The sequence below is a fragment of the Corvus kubaryi genome, unplaced genomic scaffold (genome assembly GCF_017639235.1).
Source record: "Corvus kubaryi isolate FWS band 111438036 unplaced genomic scaffold, C.kubaryi_AGA036_p1.0 76, whole genome shotgun sequence".
Lineage (NCBI taxonomy): Eukaryota > Metazoa > Chordata > Aves > Passeriformes > Corvidae > Corvus > Corvus kubaryi.
The window spans coordinates 14,372,130-14,391,738 of record NW_024582063.1 but is presented as its reverse complement, the minus strand read 5'-3'; the positions used below and the strand labels follow the sequence as shown (position 1 = coordinate 14,391,738).

At 43.8% G+C, this 19,609-nt stretch overlaps 2 protein-coding genes across 5 annotated transcripts in view; one reads left to right on the top strand and one right to left on the bottom strand.

The window, feature by feature from the left end:
* TTC7A (tetratricopeptide repeat domain 7A) overlaps window positions 1-7,437 on the bottom strand; it is a 172,137-nt gene extending 164,700 nt beyond the window's left edge. For 3 of the 4 annotated variants that reach the window (XM_042051890.1, XM_042051891.1, XM_042051892.1), the window contains exons 1-3: window positions 7,243-7,437; window positions 4,546-4,709; window positions 2,872-3,040 (exon numbers count right to left, since the gene is read on the bottom strand). In XM_042051890.1, coding sequence (XP_041907824.1) covers window positions 2,872-3,040; window positions 4,546-4,709; window positions 7,243-7,393 — 484 coding nt within the window. In that variant the 5' untranslated portion in view covers window positions 7,394-7,437. Of the gene's footprint in view, window positions 1-2,091; window positions 2,149-2,871; window positions 3,041-4,545; window positions 4,710-7,242 lie in introns of those variants that run through there. The other variant, XM_042051893.1, reaches the window with a different exon arrangement.
* Window positions 7,438-9,039: 1,602 nt separating this feature from the next.
* MCFD2 (multiple coagulation factor deficiency 2, ER cargo receptor complex subunit) lies at window positions 9,040-14,149 on the top strand. Its single transcript, XM_042051897.1, has 4 exons — window positions 9,040-9,150; window positions 9,909-10,054; window positions 10,733-10,892; window positions 11,944-14,149. The coding sequence occupies exons 1-4, from the start codon at window positions 9,079-9,081 to the stop codon at window positions 12,073-12,075; spliced, it is 510 nt and encodes a 169-aa protein (XP_041907831.1). The 5' UTR covers window positions 9,040-9,078; the 3' UTR covers window positions 12,076-14,149.
* The last annotated feature ends 5,460 nt before the right edge of the window (window positions 14,150-19,609 follow it).

Genomic DNA, 19,609 nt, shown 5'->3' with positions numbered 1-19,609 from the left:
TAACAAAGCCACAGTGAGTCCCAATTGAATTAGAAGCAAAGTTTACTTACTCAATACTGGTATAATGCAACACAGAGCTGCTTGCATCAGAGATTACCAGCAGTAATGTGAACCGAGCAGAGGAAAAGTTTTAAGGAGGGACTGACTTCAATGGAGGATGGGGAGGAAGGAGACAAGTACAAACCAACCACCTATTAACTAACCATAGAGGTTTAAATTAGTCATAATGAAAAAAATCAAACTGTTGTCAGAGCTCCACTCACAGCGCCCACGAAACTCATCTCCTCACAATGCAGAGATTTAGAAACAGAACAGGAAGCAGCAGTCAGATGAGAAACTGAAGAATCCTGCTCTTTGTGTGGAAGTTTACTGAGAAGGCAAGCAAGAAATTTTTTCCCTGCTCAACTTCTGTAGTCCAAACACAAGGGTGCAAATCCATACTGCCTCTTACCATAATATGAACCTACTACATGCTATGGACCTCCAGAGAAAGACTCCAGAGATTTAGCTCAACATCCAACCTTCAGTGTTGCGGAGGTTAAAAGGTGCTCTAAGGAAGGAAACTTGGTTTTGCTGGATTTCTACAAGCAGCTTCATCTGTGCAACTCCTCCCAGTGCATCCCACATCCTTCTTGTTAATTTTTGTTCATTTCCAACATTAAAAGGATAGGTGTCAACATTAAAAATATAAGCCTTTGATTTGACTTTTCTTTCTTCCATGACCGTTTCTTCCATTTCTTTCCAGCCTAAACCTATGCTGCCATTCAGCATACAGGCATAACTCAGCAGTATTAACTACACAAAACTGAGGCAGTTTCAAGTTCACACTACGAGGTGATACAAAGTTCTGCTGCTTTAACTAATGCTGGGTGAACAGGGAAATTCTATTAAACCAACTGCTTTCTCCCATTTCTGAAAATGTGAACAAGAAATTAATAGGGGAACCTAACTTCTGCCTTGAAGTAGACAGGACTGTGGCTTTTCTGGATATTTGCCTAATGACCCCTGCAAAAAATTTTACTACCAGCAACATTCAAGAGCATCTTTAAAGAACGTTTCATATTGCATAAATGGCCAATAGTTCAACCAAAGGCAGTAATATGGCATGGATCAACATAATTTCTGGAGAGATACCAAATTAAAAAGGGGAGTAAGAAAAATCTATAGCATAAAGTATCAATGAATTTTAAATAATTCAACTCCATATTGTTACCTGCCCTGCAGAAGCAGCCTGGACACATGTGCTTTAAAATGAAAATTTACATCTACATTGTTATTGCCATAGCTACCTGCACAAAGTGCTAACATAGGAGTGGGAGGTTGAGGGAACATGGCATGAGGGAACAGTGATCCTAGTGAGTGCCCTCTCCAAACTCACCTGGACTCCACTCTGCTGGACTTTTTTCTGCCAGAAACTTTGGCAGAATACTGAGTGACTTACTACACCCTTGATATCTTAGCTAATAAGAAAATAATCATCATGGAGGATAAAGACTGTGGAACTGTAACAGCACAGAGGTTGCTCTGCAATGGCAGAGGCTCCTGCGGTTTACAGGGGCAACACAGTATTTACATTCCATGCTAAACCACACGGGGAAAGAAAGCAAAAAAACTGCCTGATGCTCTGAGGCAAACACCTCCAATATCTTCATGAGTAAGTTAGGTAGTCACCACAACACAAGGGGTCTTATAACAACAGTGCTATTCCATCAGTTTCCACTCACACGTTATCACTACACTCACACCTCCCCAAGGGTCATATCCAGTTCCCAAAGAGGACAGTGCATCTCCTTCAGACTCTGGAGTGCACCAAGAGTTGCTCTCAAGTACACTGCTGAGAATGCATTGGCAGCTACTCACTCCTCTGCGCCATGCAAGTGTCAGTGTGAGGTACAAGTAAATTAGTCCGGCTTCACAAAAGCTCATTAATGAAGCAGATTCGATCAGTACCACAGGAAACAAAAATAAAAGCAAGCAAAGCAGCACAAACAGGGTTTCAAAATAAGCAGAATGACTCAAATTATTATCAGTAATACTAGCAGCCCAGTCAAACAGTATTTTGGGTTGATTTGGTTTCACTCTTTTACATACCAGTTGAAGGTATCTGATCATCAGAGTTCTCATTCACCTAATTAGCTGGTGGACATGCTGAAAAGAGTAGAAAGCAGTAGATAGGTAGCAGTACTTGAGCAACATTTATAAAGGAACCGAAAGCGAAGGAGAAGATTACTGATCTTTTTCTCCCCCCAAGTCAAAAACTGACAAGGGTCTTCCTTTCCCCCACTGAAAAAGGAAATGCAATTTCACTACCCACAGAGGTAGTTTTAATTAGAATCTCTCAAACAGTGCAATGTCTGTAGAGTTACAAGGGGGAGGAGAGATTCCTGTTTGTACATAAGGTCTGATACTGTGTGACATGCATTGCAAAAATATACTACCTGCTTTGAAAGCACATATTCTGTTAGTCCAAAGTTTAAAACTTGGAGACGTTGTCCTTGTTTAATTCACAGAAATCACTGAAATGTACAAGTAGATGAACTCTTTCTCAGAGAAAGCATAGGCCCCAATTCAGCTGAGGGCTTGATTTAGATTTTCCCAAAATGGACACACAAGCTCAAGCATGTAGCTGACTTACAGCCAAGAGTTACCACAAGATTTCCAATTTCAAGCTTTTCTTTACAAGCCAGCCAAGTTTAAAAACCATGGACTAAGACTCCATAATGCCTTTAAGTTTAAAACTACACAGACCATACCCAGTAGGATTTTCTACAGCACACATCTTTACCCTAATCCTGCTCTAACCAAATCACTTGGAGAATTAGCTTCAACCTAAAACCAGCATATTTCAAATACACATCCATGGTCCTTTACCTTTAATCACAAAGGCTTCAGTTATCAAACGCAGCACGTACAGAGGTTCATCTTTGGCTGAGACGTCATCAAGTCCTGCTTTTGCATACATGCTGATGGCATCTCTGTAGCATCCCTCCACATAATGAAGCTTTCCTAGGATCAGCATAGCTTCTGTCATATACTTCGCCTGAAATGGAGCAGGGAGAGAGAAAGTGTTTACAGGAAGAATGAAGTACTCCATGGCAAATCAGGCAGGTACAGAATGCCTTCCCGTCACAACTGCAAGGGCTAAGCTCATGAGAGCAGTAGGCAGCGAAGGTCAGGCAACCACTTTGGAGCTCAGTTTTGAAATACACAGTTTCTAAGCCAGCTCTTTGGTCTCAGCTGACCTGCTCTATCGATTCTCCAGCCACATAGAGTACATAAAAGGTTGGCATTGTCAGAATTACCTACACACACACACACAAAGAAAAACCCCTGCTTTTAAACTAGGCAGTAAACATCACTTTTTAGACAAGTGCTTCCCTGTCCTCTGTATATTTAATTAGAGAAAGCTCCCAAATTTTCTTCAGTTGTCAAAGAATTTTTACACAACAGTGAAAAAACAGAAGGCACACCTAAGATTTGTTTCGTTTAAGGACTGAAAATGTGTAACAGAAAGCTCTGTAAAACACATCTGTTCAGACCCTTTGGAAAGCATGAAAAGGTTCCCAAGCCTTCATACCCATTTTTTTAATACATACAACCAACACTGCATGAGTAGCTAAGTCACCACTAGCAAAGAAACAGTAATGGCAATTCTTGCAGCCAAACTAAACACAAAGAACTGGAAGAATTCAGTAGTTCTGACTGTTAATGGGGCTAAACTATAAAGGAAGAGGGTTGGACAGACTCCTCTTCCTTACTCCCTCTATTTTATTTTCTAAATAGGCTGACCTTGCTCATTGGAAACTAACACGGTAAAAGTACAATATACATTTCCAACCTAACTAAACTAGCCTGGCAATTTCAGGACCACAAGTAATACAAGTCTAGAACAGACTGTTGTAATTCATTTATATCTAAACCCAGTTATGCAAATGTGTGTCAAAGGACACCAACGCAGCAGCAGCAACTATCAAAGCAGAGTATTAAAACACTCTTGAAGCTCTGCAACTGAGTTGACAAGCAGCTACCAGCCACACAGCCAGACCACAAAACAAAATAAAAGCATTACTTCTCTGACAGACACTGAAAGCAGAGCGAGGCTGTAGTCCTGGACTCACAACACAACCCTAAGTTCCTGACAGCAGCTTGTGGCACATTTTTCTCCATCAGGAGCTGACCAGTTGTGCACAATTCCCTCAGATCAGGAACAGCAGGAGGTCACTCAGCTGTGCAGGCCTGACAGCACCCTTATGTGGCCACGCCTCACCACCCAAGAGAAATTCTAAATATTTATCCTGCTTTTTTCCAGTTAAAGAAAAAATAAACAGGATATGTCTCTGTAGCACATTATTTCTTTGCATATGAAAAAGCAAGTCTCACAAAGTAAGATTCTGCCAAGGGGAATTACCATCCCTTAGTATCACCTACAATACAGCACTGTACATCCATGGACATCAACAGCAACACCCACACCCTGTATCAGACTAATAATCATATAAGAGAAGCATCCAGTTGGCAGGAATTACGATGATAGAACCCACTTACTCTTAGTTTCCCTCTGCTTAAGATATTGGTCAGATACTGTTTAGCTTCACCCAGTTTGGGCTCACTTTTCTCTGACAGTGGAATGGAGTCCTTCAGTTTGGCAAAGTTTTCCTTCAAACATTCTTCCAGCAGAGCCTCTGCAAGCAGCATACTCCCATGGTCCTCTGAAAGCACATACCAACCAACAAAAACATTGCTTACTGCCATACTGATGACACACAGAATTCCAAAAACAAAACAACACACCTTTGAGAAACACAACAAACTCAAATGATGGGATAAGGAAGAACTAATAGACAAAAAAAAAGGTTCCACTAACTTCTATCTAGTGGAAATAGTACTTTTTGTATGGAAAAATGAAATAAGTTTCTTTTAACTTGAAGATTTTCCCTTAATCCCTTAATTTTTGGCAGCACCATTCCTTCTTACATTGCCACGAATATAACAGTTAAGAATTTTCATCACAAAACTCACTTTCAAAAGTATAAGATTAAACTTTGCAAACATTTCAGTGGATGCTTTTTATTTACAAAGGTACAAGCATGAAATGAGTGCTTTAGACTATAGAGAAGTGATAGTAGTAACTGCATCAGAAACTTGTACAATTTTCCTGAAAGTACACAGAAAATAAATTTAAAAGATTAATTAGACTCATTCTACACATCCATTAACACACAAGGATTGATCCTCTGCCATAACTAATATGCCACATAAAACTCTTTCTACATTAAAATGCATGCCTGTTCACAGTTCCACAGAAGACAAGAGGTAGCAGCACCGGATACAGCATGAAGCATCATCCAATGTGGCAATCAAGTGCTGAAAAAAAAAAGTTTCATCTGCCAGAGCACTTGGAGTTCTTACACAATGGCCCAGTTCTGCAGTTGCTTCATTCGTAACAACAGTACCTCCATCAGCAGACTAGTGAGTCAAGCAGGGTAAGGAAATCTTTGAACATCAAAGAGCCAAGCCCTGTATTTCATACATATTCCATGTTTCAAAGTCCAAAATTCGAGAATAAGTGGAACACAATAGTGTACCTATTTCTGTATTTTCAGTCCAGGGGACATCTTATGACCAGTTTTTACCTATACACTACATGTAGCATTAATAATCAACTGTGTGGTGGTTTAGACTTTTTTGCTGCTGTGGCCTAAGTGTTCAGCTGCATATCAAATTATAACCATAGCTCTTCCTGCTCGTTTGCAGGTCTGCAACTTGCATAACCAAAGTACAGGTACATAAAATGGAAAGCGTAAGTGTTCCACTGTACTCCCCCCCAAACCTGCATGCAATCATTTCTACACACTGAAGAGCTTTCAGGCAATCATTAATCTCTTAACCAAACTTAAGGAATTAGGTAAGACCATACACAATCAAGAAATAAATATACACAACCTCAAAAAGCAAATACTACTGTTAAATCCCATCCAGACACACAATCATTTCTAGAAGCACAAAACCTGCTGAAAGAAGCTCTGCAGCAATAACAAAGCATTACTCTTTCATAACTAGCAAGTTATGATGACATAGCAGTAAATTAACAAATCACGTTTTTACAGCAGTCATACTGCTGTTATACCTCTTAATTACAAGGGAAGAAACTACTGTGAACTCTTCAACTACTAATGCCCCCAAAGTGCATGGTGATCTCTGCACCTGGGAAAATGCAGCTGAAACCTGACTAAAGTTCAAAGGTTGGCTGTGTGGTTCTCAGCACAGGGTTCGATCTGCATCATGTACACCCTTGGAAAGCCTCAAAAATAGACATGTACTAAACTATCTACATCTCCCCCATCACGGTTCCCACTGTGAAGTTTAAGGCACCTCAGAAAGCTTCAACTCTAGGGCCACATTCTGGACACACTCCTCTAAAGAAGCAGGTTTATTCCTAGAAGTAGCTCTTCTAACTTTAAGAAGCCCTTTGCACCACTACCGTGGGTAGGATCAGGTCCTGTTCACAACTTACTTGCTGATCTCACAGTGAGTAAGGCTGCCTCACTTTTTGCAAGAGATTTCATTAAAAAAAAAAAAAAAAAAGCAATGCAGCGTGTTGTAACAGGAAAAAAAAAATACTAATACATTTGCTATTTATGAAACCTGTTTTACATGTGAAAGGCTTTAAGTAAAGCAGTGCCCCTCAGAAACGGAGAGGAGTAACACAAGGACACCCACCCAAGAACAGCGCTGGGCAGGGGGCAAGAGCGAACTAGCACAACACGTATAGAGAAGCTGAGAAGACACCTTTCCAAAGGGAGTGGAAAGGGCTGGCTGCACCCCGGGCGGGCTCGGAGCGGGGCAGCCGCCACCTGCGCCCCCCTGCTGACCGCGGCGGGGGCGGCACCCCGAGCGCTCGGCAGCGCTGACACGACGAGGAAACGCAGCGTGATCTTGCTGCGCGCCGCTTCCTGAGCTCCCGCCGCCTCTCCCAGCCATCCCTCCTTCCCTCCCGCTGCGGGGCCGGGGCGCAGGCACGGGACGGCAGACGACGCCCCGCAAGCCGGCGCTGCCCAGCCCGCTCCCCCAAGCTCGGGAGCCGGGGCAACCACAGCTCCCGCCCACGCCAGCCCCCCGACGCGGGGCTACCGAGCCTGGGCGGCGGCAGGGAGCGAACAGCCGTCCCTACCGCCGCCCCGTGCCCGGGCGGGTCGGTACCGGCGGCCGCCCCGCCCGCCCCCCGCCGCCGCCGCCGCTTACCGGCGTCCTGCGCGCCCCTCGCCGCCTTCGCCTTGCGCGGGGGCCGCAGCTGCTGTGCGAGGTGGCGGAGCCGCCCCCATTGCCCCTCCGCCCGGCACCGCTCGATCTCCGCCTCCAGCTTCACGTGCGAGTGCGAGCCCTTGGCCGCCATCTTAGCGCCGGGACGGACCCGCCCCGCCCCGGCCCGCGGGGAGTCCCCGGCGGCAGCGCCCGGGAGGCGCCGGCGGGGCCGCGGATCCGCCAGGTGCCGAGGGGCGGGGGCGGATGGGACGCCCTGCCCGAGGGCTGCGACGTGGGACGGCGAATCAGCCATGGCCGCCACTCCCTGACGCCTCGCGCCTGACACCCTGGCACGGAGCCGCGTCCCGAACCGGCGGCCGCTGTCGCGGTACCGCGGGTGTGGTACCTCGCTCCCTGCCTGCGTGAGCGGGCCGGTGCCCTCGGAAGTCACCTGAAACCCCGGGCTCTCCGCTGGTTGATCACCAGCGCCACTGCCCCCCTCCAGCAGCAACTTCGGCACGAAACACCCGGGCGGTGTGTCAGGAACGGGCCAAAAGCCCCCCCGGCTCCCCGAGGCCGAGGTTTGCTCGGGGGTTATGATCTGCGAGAGGCCAGAGCGGTGCCTGTGTAGGCGTCGAGTATGGAAACAGCGAGACCTGTGTGTGGCGTGTAGTGCGAGGGGAAGTACAGAACGCACACACCTTATAAACTGCAGTGGGCACCGGGGAGGGGGCACAGCAGTTCCCACTCGAGCAGCAGGGCAGGAAACACGGCAGTCCTTTGTGGATGGGGCTAGAGGGAAGCATCTGGAGTAGGGGTGGCCGGGGACTGCCCTAGGAGCAGGACACACGCTGGCCCTCACTGCCACCAGCTCCGCCATTGCCTTCCTTCTCGGTTCTGCCCACGGCATTGGAGGGCATCCCTCCAATGCATCCTCTGGGAGGGAGTTCTCTGGATCAAAGGCCGGGGTTGTCGAGACCCCACAGCACCCAGAATGGGTTAGGTTGCAAGGGACATCTGATCCAAGCTCCCCTGCTCAAGCAGGGTCACCCTAGAGAACATGGCACAGGATTGCATCCAGGCAGTTCAATATCTTCATTGATGGAGAGTCCACAACCTCTCTGGACAATGTTCCATGCTCAGTCACCTGAACAGGCTGTTTCTTGTTCAGATGGAACTTTCTGTACATCAGTTTCTGCCTATTTCCTCTTGTCCTTTTGCTCAGCACCACTTGAGCAGAACCTGGCTCCATCCTCTTGACACCCCCCCCCCTTTGTATACACTGTGTAAGTACATATATATGTGTGTATATATATATATATGCACACACTTGCATACGTTGATAAGGTGCCCTCTCAGTTTTCTCTTTTTGAGATTGACCAAGCCCAGCTCCCTCAGCCTTTCCTGGTAAGAGAGATATTCCAGTCCCTTAACCATCTTTGTTACTCTCCGCTGGACGTGCTCCAGCAGCTCCATGTCTCTCTTGTACTGGGGAGCCCAGAACTGGACACAGCGCTCCAGGTGTGCCTCACCAGGGCTGAACAGAGGGACAGGATCACCTCCCTGAACCTGCTGGCAGTGCTCATCCCAGTGCACCTCAGGACACCGCCGGCCTCCCTGGCCACAGGACACGCTGCTGGCTCACGGACACCTTGTCGCCCAGCGGCACCCGCAGCCCCGCGGTGGGCGGGGCGCTGCCGCACCTGCGCCGCCGCGAGGGCTCCACGTGGAGCTCCGGGAGCGGTGACGCCGCCCGCGGGGCGGGGCGGGGCGGAGCGGCGCGGCCAATGGGCGGCGGAGCGGGCGGGGCAGCGCCGGGTCAGGGGTGATCCCGGGATGGTGGCCCGGGAATGGTGTCCAGCCCGCGCCCAGCCCGGAGCCCTCGGCACGGCGGAGACCCGCCCGAGGGTGCGTAGTCTGGCGGCAGCGGGGCCTCTCCACCCGCCCCGACAGCCGATGCTGGAGCGGGGGCGCTGGGGCCTGGGCGGGGGCGGCGGGCCCAGCTCCATCCTGCTGCGGTGGCGCTTTCTCGGGGATCCAGCCGGGCGGGGAGCCGGGGGTGGGAGACCGGCTGGCGGCGGTGGAACCGGGGGTCGCTCCAGCTGGGGCCGGGAGAAGATCAGGAGCGGAAGCCACCAGCCCGCGCCTTGGCTGCTCTCGGCAGCGCGCTCGGCCCCTCTGAAGCTCTGTACGCTGTCACCTGCCCGTGAAGTGCGCACATGCATGGCTGCATGGCGTCTTCCAAGGCGTCTGCCCCTTAGGGAATTCACTCGTAATAGAGCTACTAATTAGATGGAGCCGCTTCGATACCGTAAGCGACCTTTGCTCCCATAGCTGTGGGCAGGTCTGCCTGAGGCAGGCATGGTAGCTTGGTTGTCTGGAAGGTATATAAAAACCCAAGCATGGCTAAGGTGTGCGCATCTCCTATGAGAAAAAAAAAAAAAAAGACATGATCTGAAAATTACTGCATAATCCCGTAAAATAGGGACCCTCATAAAAACTCTTAGTTGGAGCTCTCTGGCTCTCTGCTTGCAAAGTTTTCAGTGCAGCAGGTTCTTCTATTCCGAGACTTAATGAGGTTGTTTCTAAGCAGTCTCTAAATCTGCCGAAAGTAAATTGCATTTTTCATATGTTGTTTTTGGGGGGGGATGTTTTCCTTTTTGTAGATCACAATGGCCCAAAGGATGTTTAGAACACGTTTGCTATTCTGCTTTCTGGCTGCATTCTTCATCTCTGCCCTAGCTGAGGAACACGTAGGAGAGAGTCAACATCCAAATATTCGCCTTGATAAGAATTTGGTACAAGATAAAGAGTATGTGTTCCATGTTCTAAAAGCGTAAACTTCTTAATGATTTCTTATCTCTAAAGTGTTATGCGAGTTGGACTTAAGCCTAGGGCACCCTGTTTTCTCAGAATGTTGTATAACTAGCTAAAGCCAGATATGATACATGCTTGCTTGATAAATTTGTAGAGATATGAGACCTGGAAAGGTCTCTCTGGAGCCTTCAGCCCTACTTATGCTATAAAAAATTTTTTACAGAAATCTTGCTTACCCATATCAGCATACTTTAGACAAAATCATATTCCTAACAGGTAGAGTTCATTTTCTCATTTGCTTCTTCATAAATGCAGAACAGTTCTAGCAGAAAATAAAACTCCCTGGAACACTTCATGGTTGACTGGGAAAGATGTTCCTGCAGTTCCTGTGCTTTGGAAGACAGCCAAAAAGAGATTTTGGGCTCTGCTTCAGTTGTTTTGATAGCCTGCTAAGTAGGCCAGAAGAAATAGAAATAGCTATCTAAGGTATTAGAGGCCTCTACAGCCCCTGTAACAAGCAACCTTTGTGCCCCCTTTATCTTAGTATCAAACTGTAGTTTTTAGTTGTCCAGGGTACTTTTAGATGTACAATATTTGATCAAAGACTAAATTTGCTGTAAACAGAACATTAAATATTAACTGATGGAAATGTTGTGGGTTTTGTTTTTCATAGACACATCATGGAACACTTGGAAGGTGTTATCGAGAAACCAGAATCTGAGATGTCTCCACAAGAGTTGCAGCTCCATTACTTCAAAATGCATGATTATGATGGCAATAATTTGCTAGATGGGTTAGAGCTTGCTACTGCTATCTCACATGTCCACAAAGAGGTAGGTATAGTTTTGTAAGGGGATATGTGTTTGGAAACAGTTCTGACTCTAAAAGCAGCAGAACAGTTGCAACACATCTTCAGTGCAGTTACAGTTTTGCCTGAAAATGAGACTTCTTCTCCTGATAGTTCTGGTTGAATTTGTAAAAGTACATTATCGCAGCTTTTCATGTCACATTGCAGTTTTTAGGAAGTTTCCATTTTAGTTTAAAGTCTAGAATGAGGAAGGGCTCCAGAGTCAAAATTATTTTACAGAAGGCTTACTTTGGTAGGTAGGGATGGGGAGAAAGGGAAATCATCCAAAATGGGGCATAAGGGTAGACATATCCTGTGATACGACACTGTTTTCAACTTCAGACTGTTACTGCTGTGTATACACAAACTATGAAAAACCTCTTGCACAAAATTTGTATTAGAAGAACCCGTTATGGTTTGCCTCTTCCTAGACTCAAATTCTCTTTCCAGTCATTAGGAACACAATAGAAACACACTATCTCATATTAATGTTCTGAAAGTTAAAACTCAGAGTAGCAGAACTTCCTGCTAATAACGTGTGGCAAAAATTACTGAGAGGAGAACAGAGTGATGACTGGTTGTTTCTTGTGCAAAGGCACCTCTCTGTGTTCCTATAAGGGGTGTTACTAAGAATTTTACTGACTTTGAGCTACAGTGCTGAATTTTTTCACTTCTCTTTTACTGTAAGATGTTTCTGTACTGTATAGAAACTACAGTGGCTGTACTACATCAAGATCCTAATTAAGCATACATCTATTAGATGATTGTCCATCATTATACATTGTCCTATTCAGCTTTTGGAACTTCTGGCCAAGAATACTGACTGCAGAATGCTTGTTCTGAAGTCCAGAGAACTTTGACTTCAAAGCTTCCATCTGATGAAATTTGCTTATATTGTTACAGATGATTACATAAACCTTAGTGCCAAATTAGGCACCAAACATGAACACCTTAAAAATTAGATGTCAGTAATCTGTCATATGTGCCACTAGATGGGAGAGACTGCTGAACTGTTCAATGGGGTTTTGTTTCTGTAGGAAGGTGGTGAGCATACCCAAGCAATGAAGGAAGAAGAGCTGATTAGTCTAATAGATGATGTCTTACGAGATGATGACAAGAACAACGATGGATACATTGACTATGCAGAATTCGCAAAATCACTGGAATAAGGGTTTGTTTCTCCTTCTAACCACGTGAAAATGTGAACCAGTATAATGTGATTCATTACTGTCTCATGTCAACCTCTGTGCTGTGAGAAGGAGAGGTGTACCAGTTCCAGCTGAATTTATTTGAAAGTTCTATGTGTTAAGAGGCTGGCTAACTTGGAGTGAGAGCCATGTTTGACTAAATGTAACTACACATTTGAATGATGCACATGGGAGTGTCAACAGTACTCACACAGGGTACAGCTGACAAACTCATAAGTAGCTCCGTATGAATACTAAATAGAATCATTAGCATCTAAATTTCTGGGTTTCAATCATTAGGTTTTATAGTTCTTATTTGCTTACATCTTCTATTTAAAATTATACCTAGAAAGCAAGAAATGATTACTGCATATAGTTGTATTCCAAGGATAAATGTCTTCACCTTCTCTCTAATTTACAGGGAAATCTGCAGATAAGTGCAGGAGCTTGAAACAGCAGTTGTAGGGGGAAAGCATTTGAATGTGGGTTACATTTCAGTTCCACATGACACCATATGGACTTAAACAGTCTTTGAATAAATTGAGTATTGTTAAATATATGTACTTCCTAGCATACCCTTACATATAAATATATATACATGTTTTTCAATTTTTTGTCCTCTACAAATTTACTTTTTATATCTTAATTTACTGATTTCTTTTTCATCTACCTTCCATGTTTTCTTAAGAAAATGAAAGTATTTTTATTACATTTATATGTTGTGTTAATGCTGTATAGCATTTGCTAGAGTAGCTTCTGCTATCTCATTTTGAATCATAGAATGGCCTTGGTTGGAAGAGACCTTACAGATCATTCAGTTCCAAGACCTCTGCCATAGTCAGGGACACTTTCCACTAGACCAGGTTGTTCAGGTGCTCCTTGTCCAGGGCTAGGTCATCTACAGCTTCTCTGGGCAACCTGTTCCAGTGCCTGTCCACCCACCCAGTAAAGAATTTCTTCCTAACATCTCATCTAAACCTAGCCTCTATCACTACATACTCTTGTAAAGAGTCCCTCTCCATCTTTCTTGTAGGCTCCCTTCAGGTACTGGAAGGCTGCAATTAGGTCACCCCAAAACTTCTCTTTTCCAGGCTGAACAATCCCACTTCTCTCAGCCTTTCCTTGTAGGAGAGGTGCTCCACACCTCTGATCATCTTGGTGGCCTCCTCTGGACTCTAACAGGTCCCTGTCTCTCCTATGCTGGGACCCCAGAGCTGGATGCAGTGTTCCAGGTGGGGTCTCAGCAGAGCAGAGCAGAGGGACAGAATCCCCTCCCTGGCCCTGCTGCCCACACTGCTTTGGATGCAGCCCAGGACACGTTTGGCTTTCTGGGCTGTGAGTGCTCATGGCTGGGTCTTGTCCAGCCTCTCACTCACCTGCACCCCCAAGTCCTTCTCAGCAGGGCTGCTCTGATCTGTTCATCCCCCCGCCTGTGTTGATACCTGGGTTGCTCCACGCAGGTGCAGCACCTTGCACTTGATTTTGTTAAACCTCATGAGATTCTCATGGGCCCACCTCTAGAGCTTGTCCAGGACCTGGATGGCATCCCATCCTTCAGGAGTGTTTTGAAGGTTACATTAACAGTAAACCAGTTTAATATTAAAGCTTTTGTTCAATTTGGGTTTTACAGTATTAGCCAGCAGCAGTGAGCAAGTAATGCTGCCTTGTTAAGGTTTAAGTTCATATTCCTTGACACTTAAATTATGGTATTACTTTCACAAAGTATTTCATAACTTAACAGTTTCAAGCTACTTGAGTGTTTGCAAATCATCATGGCTCTAGGAATGTTTTCACTCTCTTGACTCAATATTTGATAAATCAAGCAGTTTAAGGGTATTAGAGCAGTGATGTATTGCTGTGTTATTGATGTTTGGTGACTGAAACATAACTGAAATCTTAAATTGCATTCAATGATTATTCATTAATAAAGAATATAAATGTTAACCTATTTCTGTAAATGTATAAAGAGCTATTTTCTATACAAAATTATTCTTATACAAGAGAAACACATTTGTAAAAGATATTATTTCCTCTGTTTAAATGTTTGTGCAATGAAGCCTGAGTGTTGGATTTTTTTTCCTTGTACTAATTATTTATTTTGAAATCTTTGTGGCCAGGTTTGTGCTGGTTGTACAAGCAATAAAATTAAGTTGGGGTTTGTGCATGCTGATAGGATACACAAGGCTGGAAGTCCTAGTAAGAAATGTACCTCATTTGCTGATGTGTTTTTAAGCCCATCTCTCTTACTCACAGTCATCTTATAAGAAAATTCTTTTAGTTAAACCTACTTTTTTTTTTTTTATTTTAATCTTTTCTGAGGCTGAATGATCTGGAGTGAATGTTGAATCAGAAAAAAGTGTAGGATATGCTAGTGGCTAAGAGGGCAGAAGAGGTTAAGCTGCTCAGCTTTGAGCACTTAAAGCAGGTTGCCTGTAGCCCTGTCAAGTCTTATATGCTTATTGCTCTTGTGGTTTAACCCCAGCCGGCAGCAAGGGACCACAGAGCTGCTCGCTCCCCCTGGTCAGATGGCGGAGAGAATCAGAAGGGTAAAAGTGAGAAAACTTGGGGGTTGAAATGAAGACAGTTTAATAGCTAAAGCAAAAGCCCTGAGTGCAAACAAAGCAAAATAGGGAATTCCTTCACCCCTTGCCATGGGCAGGTGAGTGTCAGGAGAGCAAGGCTCCATAACACGTAACAACGGCTTGGGACGACAAATGCCATCACTCCGAATATAGCCCCTCTCTTCCTTCATCCCCCTTAGCTTTATACGCTCAGGAATATCCCTTTGGTCACTTGGTGTCAGCTATCCTGGTTCTGTCCTCTCTCAGCTCCTTGTGGCACCTCTCACTGGTGTGGTGGGATGAGAGGCTAGAAAAAACCTGGCCTCTGTGTAAGCTCTGCTCAGCAATAACGAAAAATCCCTGTGTTACCAACTCTATTTTCAGCACAAATCCAAAACACAGCACCATACTAGCCACCATGAAGAAAATGAACTCTTTGCCAGCCAAAATTAGCACAACACTTAAGGCTCTGAGTTTTAGGTTTATTTGAGATGAAAGGGCATGGCCAAGGAACTGACTCTTATGCATGGTTTTCTCATCATGTGCAACCTCCTGTAAGTCCATTTATATACATCTGTTGTATTTATATGCATATTTATTAACTGCTATTGTATGTGGCAAAAGACATGCACTATGGAAGCTTCATATTGCAAATCATGATAAATGCTGGTAATGTGAACATTATTTGCCAGCTATTTTAAACTTGTTTTAAGGGTTCAGAAGTATAAATAGATAAGTTGTTTACTGAAAAGGGAAAACAAAATTGGCACCTTTGATATGCATGAAGAACAAAATAAAGTTTCTGCTTTCCTAGAAAGAACAGTTCAAGAAGAGTTATCCAAGCTGAAACCTGCATCGTCTTTACTCATCCTCCTAAAACAAATACACATACGTCATTAAGTACAATTAAAGATAAGTGTTTTAAGAGCTGTCTGGGGAGCTTTCTCAGTTATTAAGTAGGAAAGTGCAAAATTGCTGAGAGTGATGGTGAATCAGACTTCTTTTTTTTCAAATAGAACTAATTCATGTGCTAGTTGTAGCTCAGATGATACCCCTAAATGCGCTGGTACAGGCCATATATAAATACAATATTTTTTGTTTCATATATAGAAAATAGGGTCTTTACAACAGTAGTACTTATCATCTATAAAGCAGTTTTAGCTTCCATAGAACAGTACAATCTCCCATTTCACAGATAAATAACAAAGCTGATCTTCACTGTTTTAGTGAAGATCAATCACATCCCTGGCAGAAACAGAAGACAAGGAGAATGCTGTTGTATGTGATCTTCATGTCTTCCTAGTCCATGATCTCAAGGGATGAAGATCAGCTTTCCCCATCGGGTGAGAACACATCTAGCCTTGCATTACTGTCTACTGTGCACTCAGTTTAAAATATTTAGATTATCTGCTTTTACCTCACAAAATATTGCAGAATCTAGCAACTAAAGAAGATACTTAAAACTTGTTCTTGAAGCACTCCTGAACTGACTCCGTTTTTTAGTAATAAATATAGAACATAGTCTGTATAGAAGAGAGAAAGATCTGTCAGACTTCTGTTAATGACAGGACTGACTGCCTGGAAGTCCCCATCAAGAGTTTTGCCTGCACATTCACACAGACTTTACCATCTTTCTGGGTTTTTTCATTAATCACTTATGACCTCAAAATGTCTTAGATTCATTAGGAGATGGTTACGGACTTACAAATGCCAATTTTGTCTGAAGTATTTTTTAATCCCACAATTCACAGGTGAAAGAATTCAGGGATAATGTCATAATCGACAGAGCCACTAGATAGCGTATGGACACTGCACATCAGTTCCCTGCAGTATGGAATAGTGATTCAACAACCTGGATTTCCCTAAACCATCACCAGTACTCCAGCTACAGTCACGGCTTGCTCCTCTATCTTCCAACACCACATTGACAGTATGATGCCTACATTTTTATTTGTTTATAGCTGTCATAAAAATTGACTACAGATGAGACTGGTTACTGGTAATTAATTTTCATTCTTTAGGAAATCCAAATTGACTTGAAGTGATAGTAAAGGAACTCTCATTGTAATTTTGTCAGTAAAAGTAATTGTGTAAAAGGAAATATAATTTCTAATATAAGCATCAGGCTTGGTCTGACTTCGTGACCATCTCAGACCTGTGAGAGGGGCCATGATATATCTACAGTGGTCTCAACCAACATTAAAGAATATTGGAGGGTTTTAGTTGGACCCGAAGACTTACTGCTTTTGCAGTAAGATATAAGAGCTTCTGTCACTGTTCTTACAAGGCATAGGTCCAGTATGGTCTGATCAGCCCTTTTTGCCTAAGGTGAAGTTTATTGCTTTTTTCTTCCTCTCCCCCATTACAGTCTCACTGTCTGTCCTTTGCACCTTATGCATTATAGCTGCATAATGGTCTTAAGCTTTTATTAAACAAAGTAGGGCAAGGATCCTCTCATACCTTAGTCTGGAGTATTTATTTTCACAAAGAATTTGCGTTCTAAATGCTTCATTAGCACAGATCCTCTGTCCACATTGACTGAGATTCATTACAAGGGCAGTTATACCTTACAGGAATTTTCTCTGAAGTTGTATTTTTCTTCCCATTCTCTATGATAAATTCTGAAGAGCAGCCTAACTCTTATGGCCTAATATACACTGTAATTGTCACAACCTTCCTCAGCTGCACTGCAGCTTTGCACGTAGGTAGAGGGCAGTGTAACATGCAACTCAAAGTTTGCTGCCAGATAGGACATTTTACAAGAACTCAGCTCTGCAGTGCCATAGTGTCATCTTCTGCCACTTGATCCAAGTGACCGACAGCATTGGATTTCAAGAAGGCAGATGTCAGTAAACTCAGAGAATGGGTAGGGAAGATCTAATAAGAGGCAAATCTAAGGGAAAAACAGATTATGGACAGCTGTCAGTTCATTGAAAAAATGCTAATAAGAAACCAAGTGCAACCTATGGCATTTTAGAGGCAAGTAAGGAAATTGAGCAGAAGTCAACTAATTCCCAACCTTTTAATTGACCTCAGTTGTAGAAGTGGTATCTTTAAAGTAGAAACTAGTACAGCTGGTTGAGAACCCAGCACAATACTTCATTCATGGGAGGGTATAGATGGGGTGTAAACAGTTATTAAGATAAAATGGATTAGATACAACTAGCAAAACTTACCAAAAGTAAAATAAATTTTACAAGTAAGAAGAGAAAAATAAAGGGAAGTTTGAACCAGTACTCTGTGATGGGGATGTGCAGAGGATGTTAAGAAAGTGGAAGAGTTTTATGCCTCTTTTTTCTCCTTTTTTCATCAGTCTGACTAAAAAGATCAACAGCAACAAGACAGTGCAATTATTTAGGGGGCAAAATTTCAGCCTAAAATACGCAAAACTTGCTTAGAGAATAACATCTCACATTAGATGTCTTCCGGTCCCCTGAGCAACTTCATTTTAGGAGTCTTAAAGGGAGGTTGAAGTACTAGCTGGAGATGTCACATTGTTCAATTTTTTGCAAGGCCTTTAGTGGTATTTCCTACAATATCTTCATCGACAGGCTAGTGAACTGTGTTCTAAATGAAACTGCTGTGGGAAGGGGCAGGATGTCAAGTCTAGTTGGACAATTGTATCCACAGGGTAATTCCATCTTAACATATCAAAATATGTATGTTTTGTAAGGAATTCTGTGGGCCTTGGTCCTGTATAAGGTTTTATTTTATGTTTTCAATGAAGGCACAAAAGATTGAATATGAAGTATGAGTATGAATCTTGCAGATGGAACAAGGAAGGGCTCCAGATGTTACAGATACTAAAAAAATCAGAATCTAAAATGTTCTTGATAAGACTTAGAGAGATCATCTAAAATGAATGGAATACAATAGTGCAAAATGCTTACACAGAAATACTCATCTGTACTTGCAAAACTGTCTAGGTACCCGTTCACAAGAGAAAAGACCAGGGACTATGTTGGAACAAGCTGAGCATGAATGGCAAAGCCCTCACATCAGGATGTTTAAAGGGTCTTAAAGACTACTGAAAGAATCCATGTGGGCTGATTCCCATAGGTAAAGATTCACCTGGAAGACCACAACCTGTTTAGTGCACTGTATTTCAAGCAGGAGATGAAACAGTTGGCAGGGGAGATCAGCAAAAATTGACAGGGGTCCAGAAAACATGAGGGAAGACTGCAAGAAATGTGGCTTTTTTTCTCTGGAGAAGTAACAACTGAGACAGAAGGTTAATATTCTTCAACTAAAAGGCTGTTGCAAAGAATAAGGAACTAGTATGTTCCTGGTGGAAAGATCAGAGAGAATAAAACATTAAGAAGCATAAACCAAACAGCTTGGGAGATTTAGATTGGACAAAACTTCAGTATCAACAATAAGCTACTGCAGCATGGGGTGATGTGATTGCAACTTGGTCTTGGGATAGAAAGGTGGAGTTAATTTCTCCAGATTCCCTGCAGTGAAACATACCTCTGAGTGAGTCAATGACTGTCGGTATCTGTGTGGACTTGATTTTTGAGGAGAAGTCCCTTATGATGGGATCCACAGCTGAGAGCCAAATACAGGACCTGAACACAGGGAGCCTGTGCTCAGCTCCAGGTCTCAGAGAAATCTTCCCCAAGATCACAGACTGTCCTATTCTCTGCCTGCTGTAAGGCCTTCTTCTTCTCTTTATCATCTCTGCAGACCATCATGGAGCCAGCCATACTCCAGTTTTCAACTAATCCATCTAGATATCAGTTTTGCATCTCTTCTTACCATCATAACCCGCTTCCTTCTTGAAAAGTTTCTCCTAAAAATTTACACATCACTTCTGCCTTCCAGTCAGGCTATTCTTCAGTCCCGGAAGACAATGGCCAGTGAGACAATCCTCCTGCACTCAGTTCCTGTGCTGCATGGCAGAGCAGTCTGCAGCCAGCAGCCTCCTGCTCAGTCCTGTCAGGGTATGATCACTG

Bases quoted from the DNA above. Each gene is read 5' to 3' on its own strand.
- MCFD2 (XM_042051897.1), top strand. From the start codon at position 9,079: ATGGTGGCCCGGGAATGGTGTCCAGCCCGCGCCCAGCCCGGAGCCCTC. The intron at 9,151-9,908 runs GTGCGTAGTCTG...TCCTTTTTGTAG, and splicing joins CGGCGGAGACCCGCCCGAGG to ATCACAATGGCCCAAAGGAT. The intron at 10,055-10,732 runs GTATGTGTTCCA...TGTTTTTCATAG, and splicing joins AATTTGGTACAAGATAAAGA to ACACATCATGGAACACTTGG.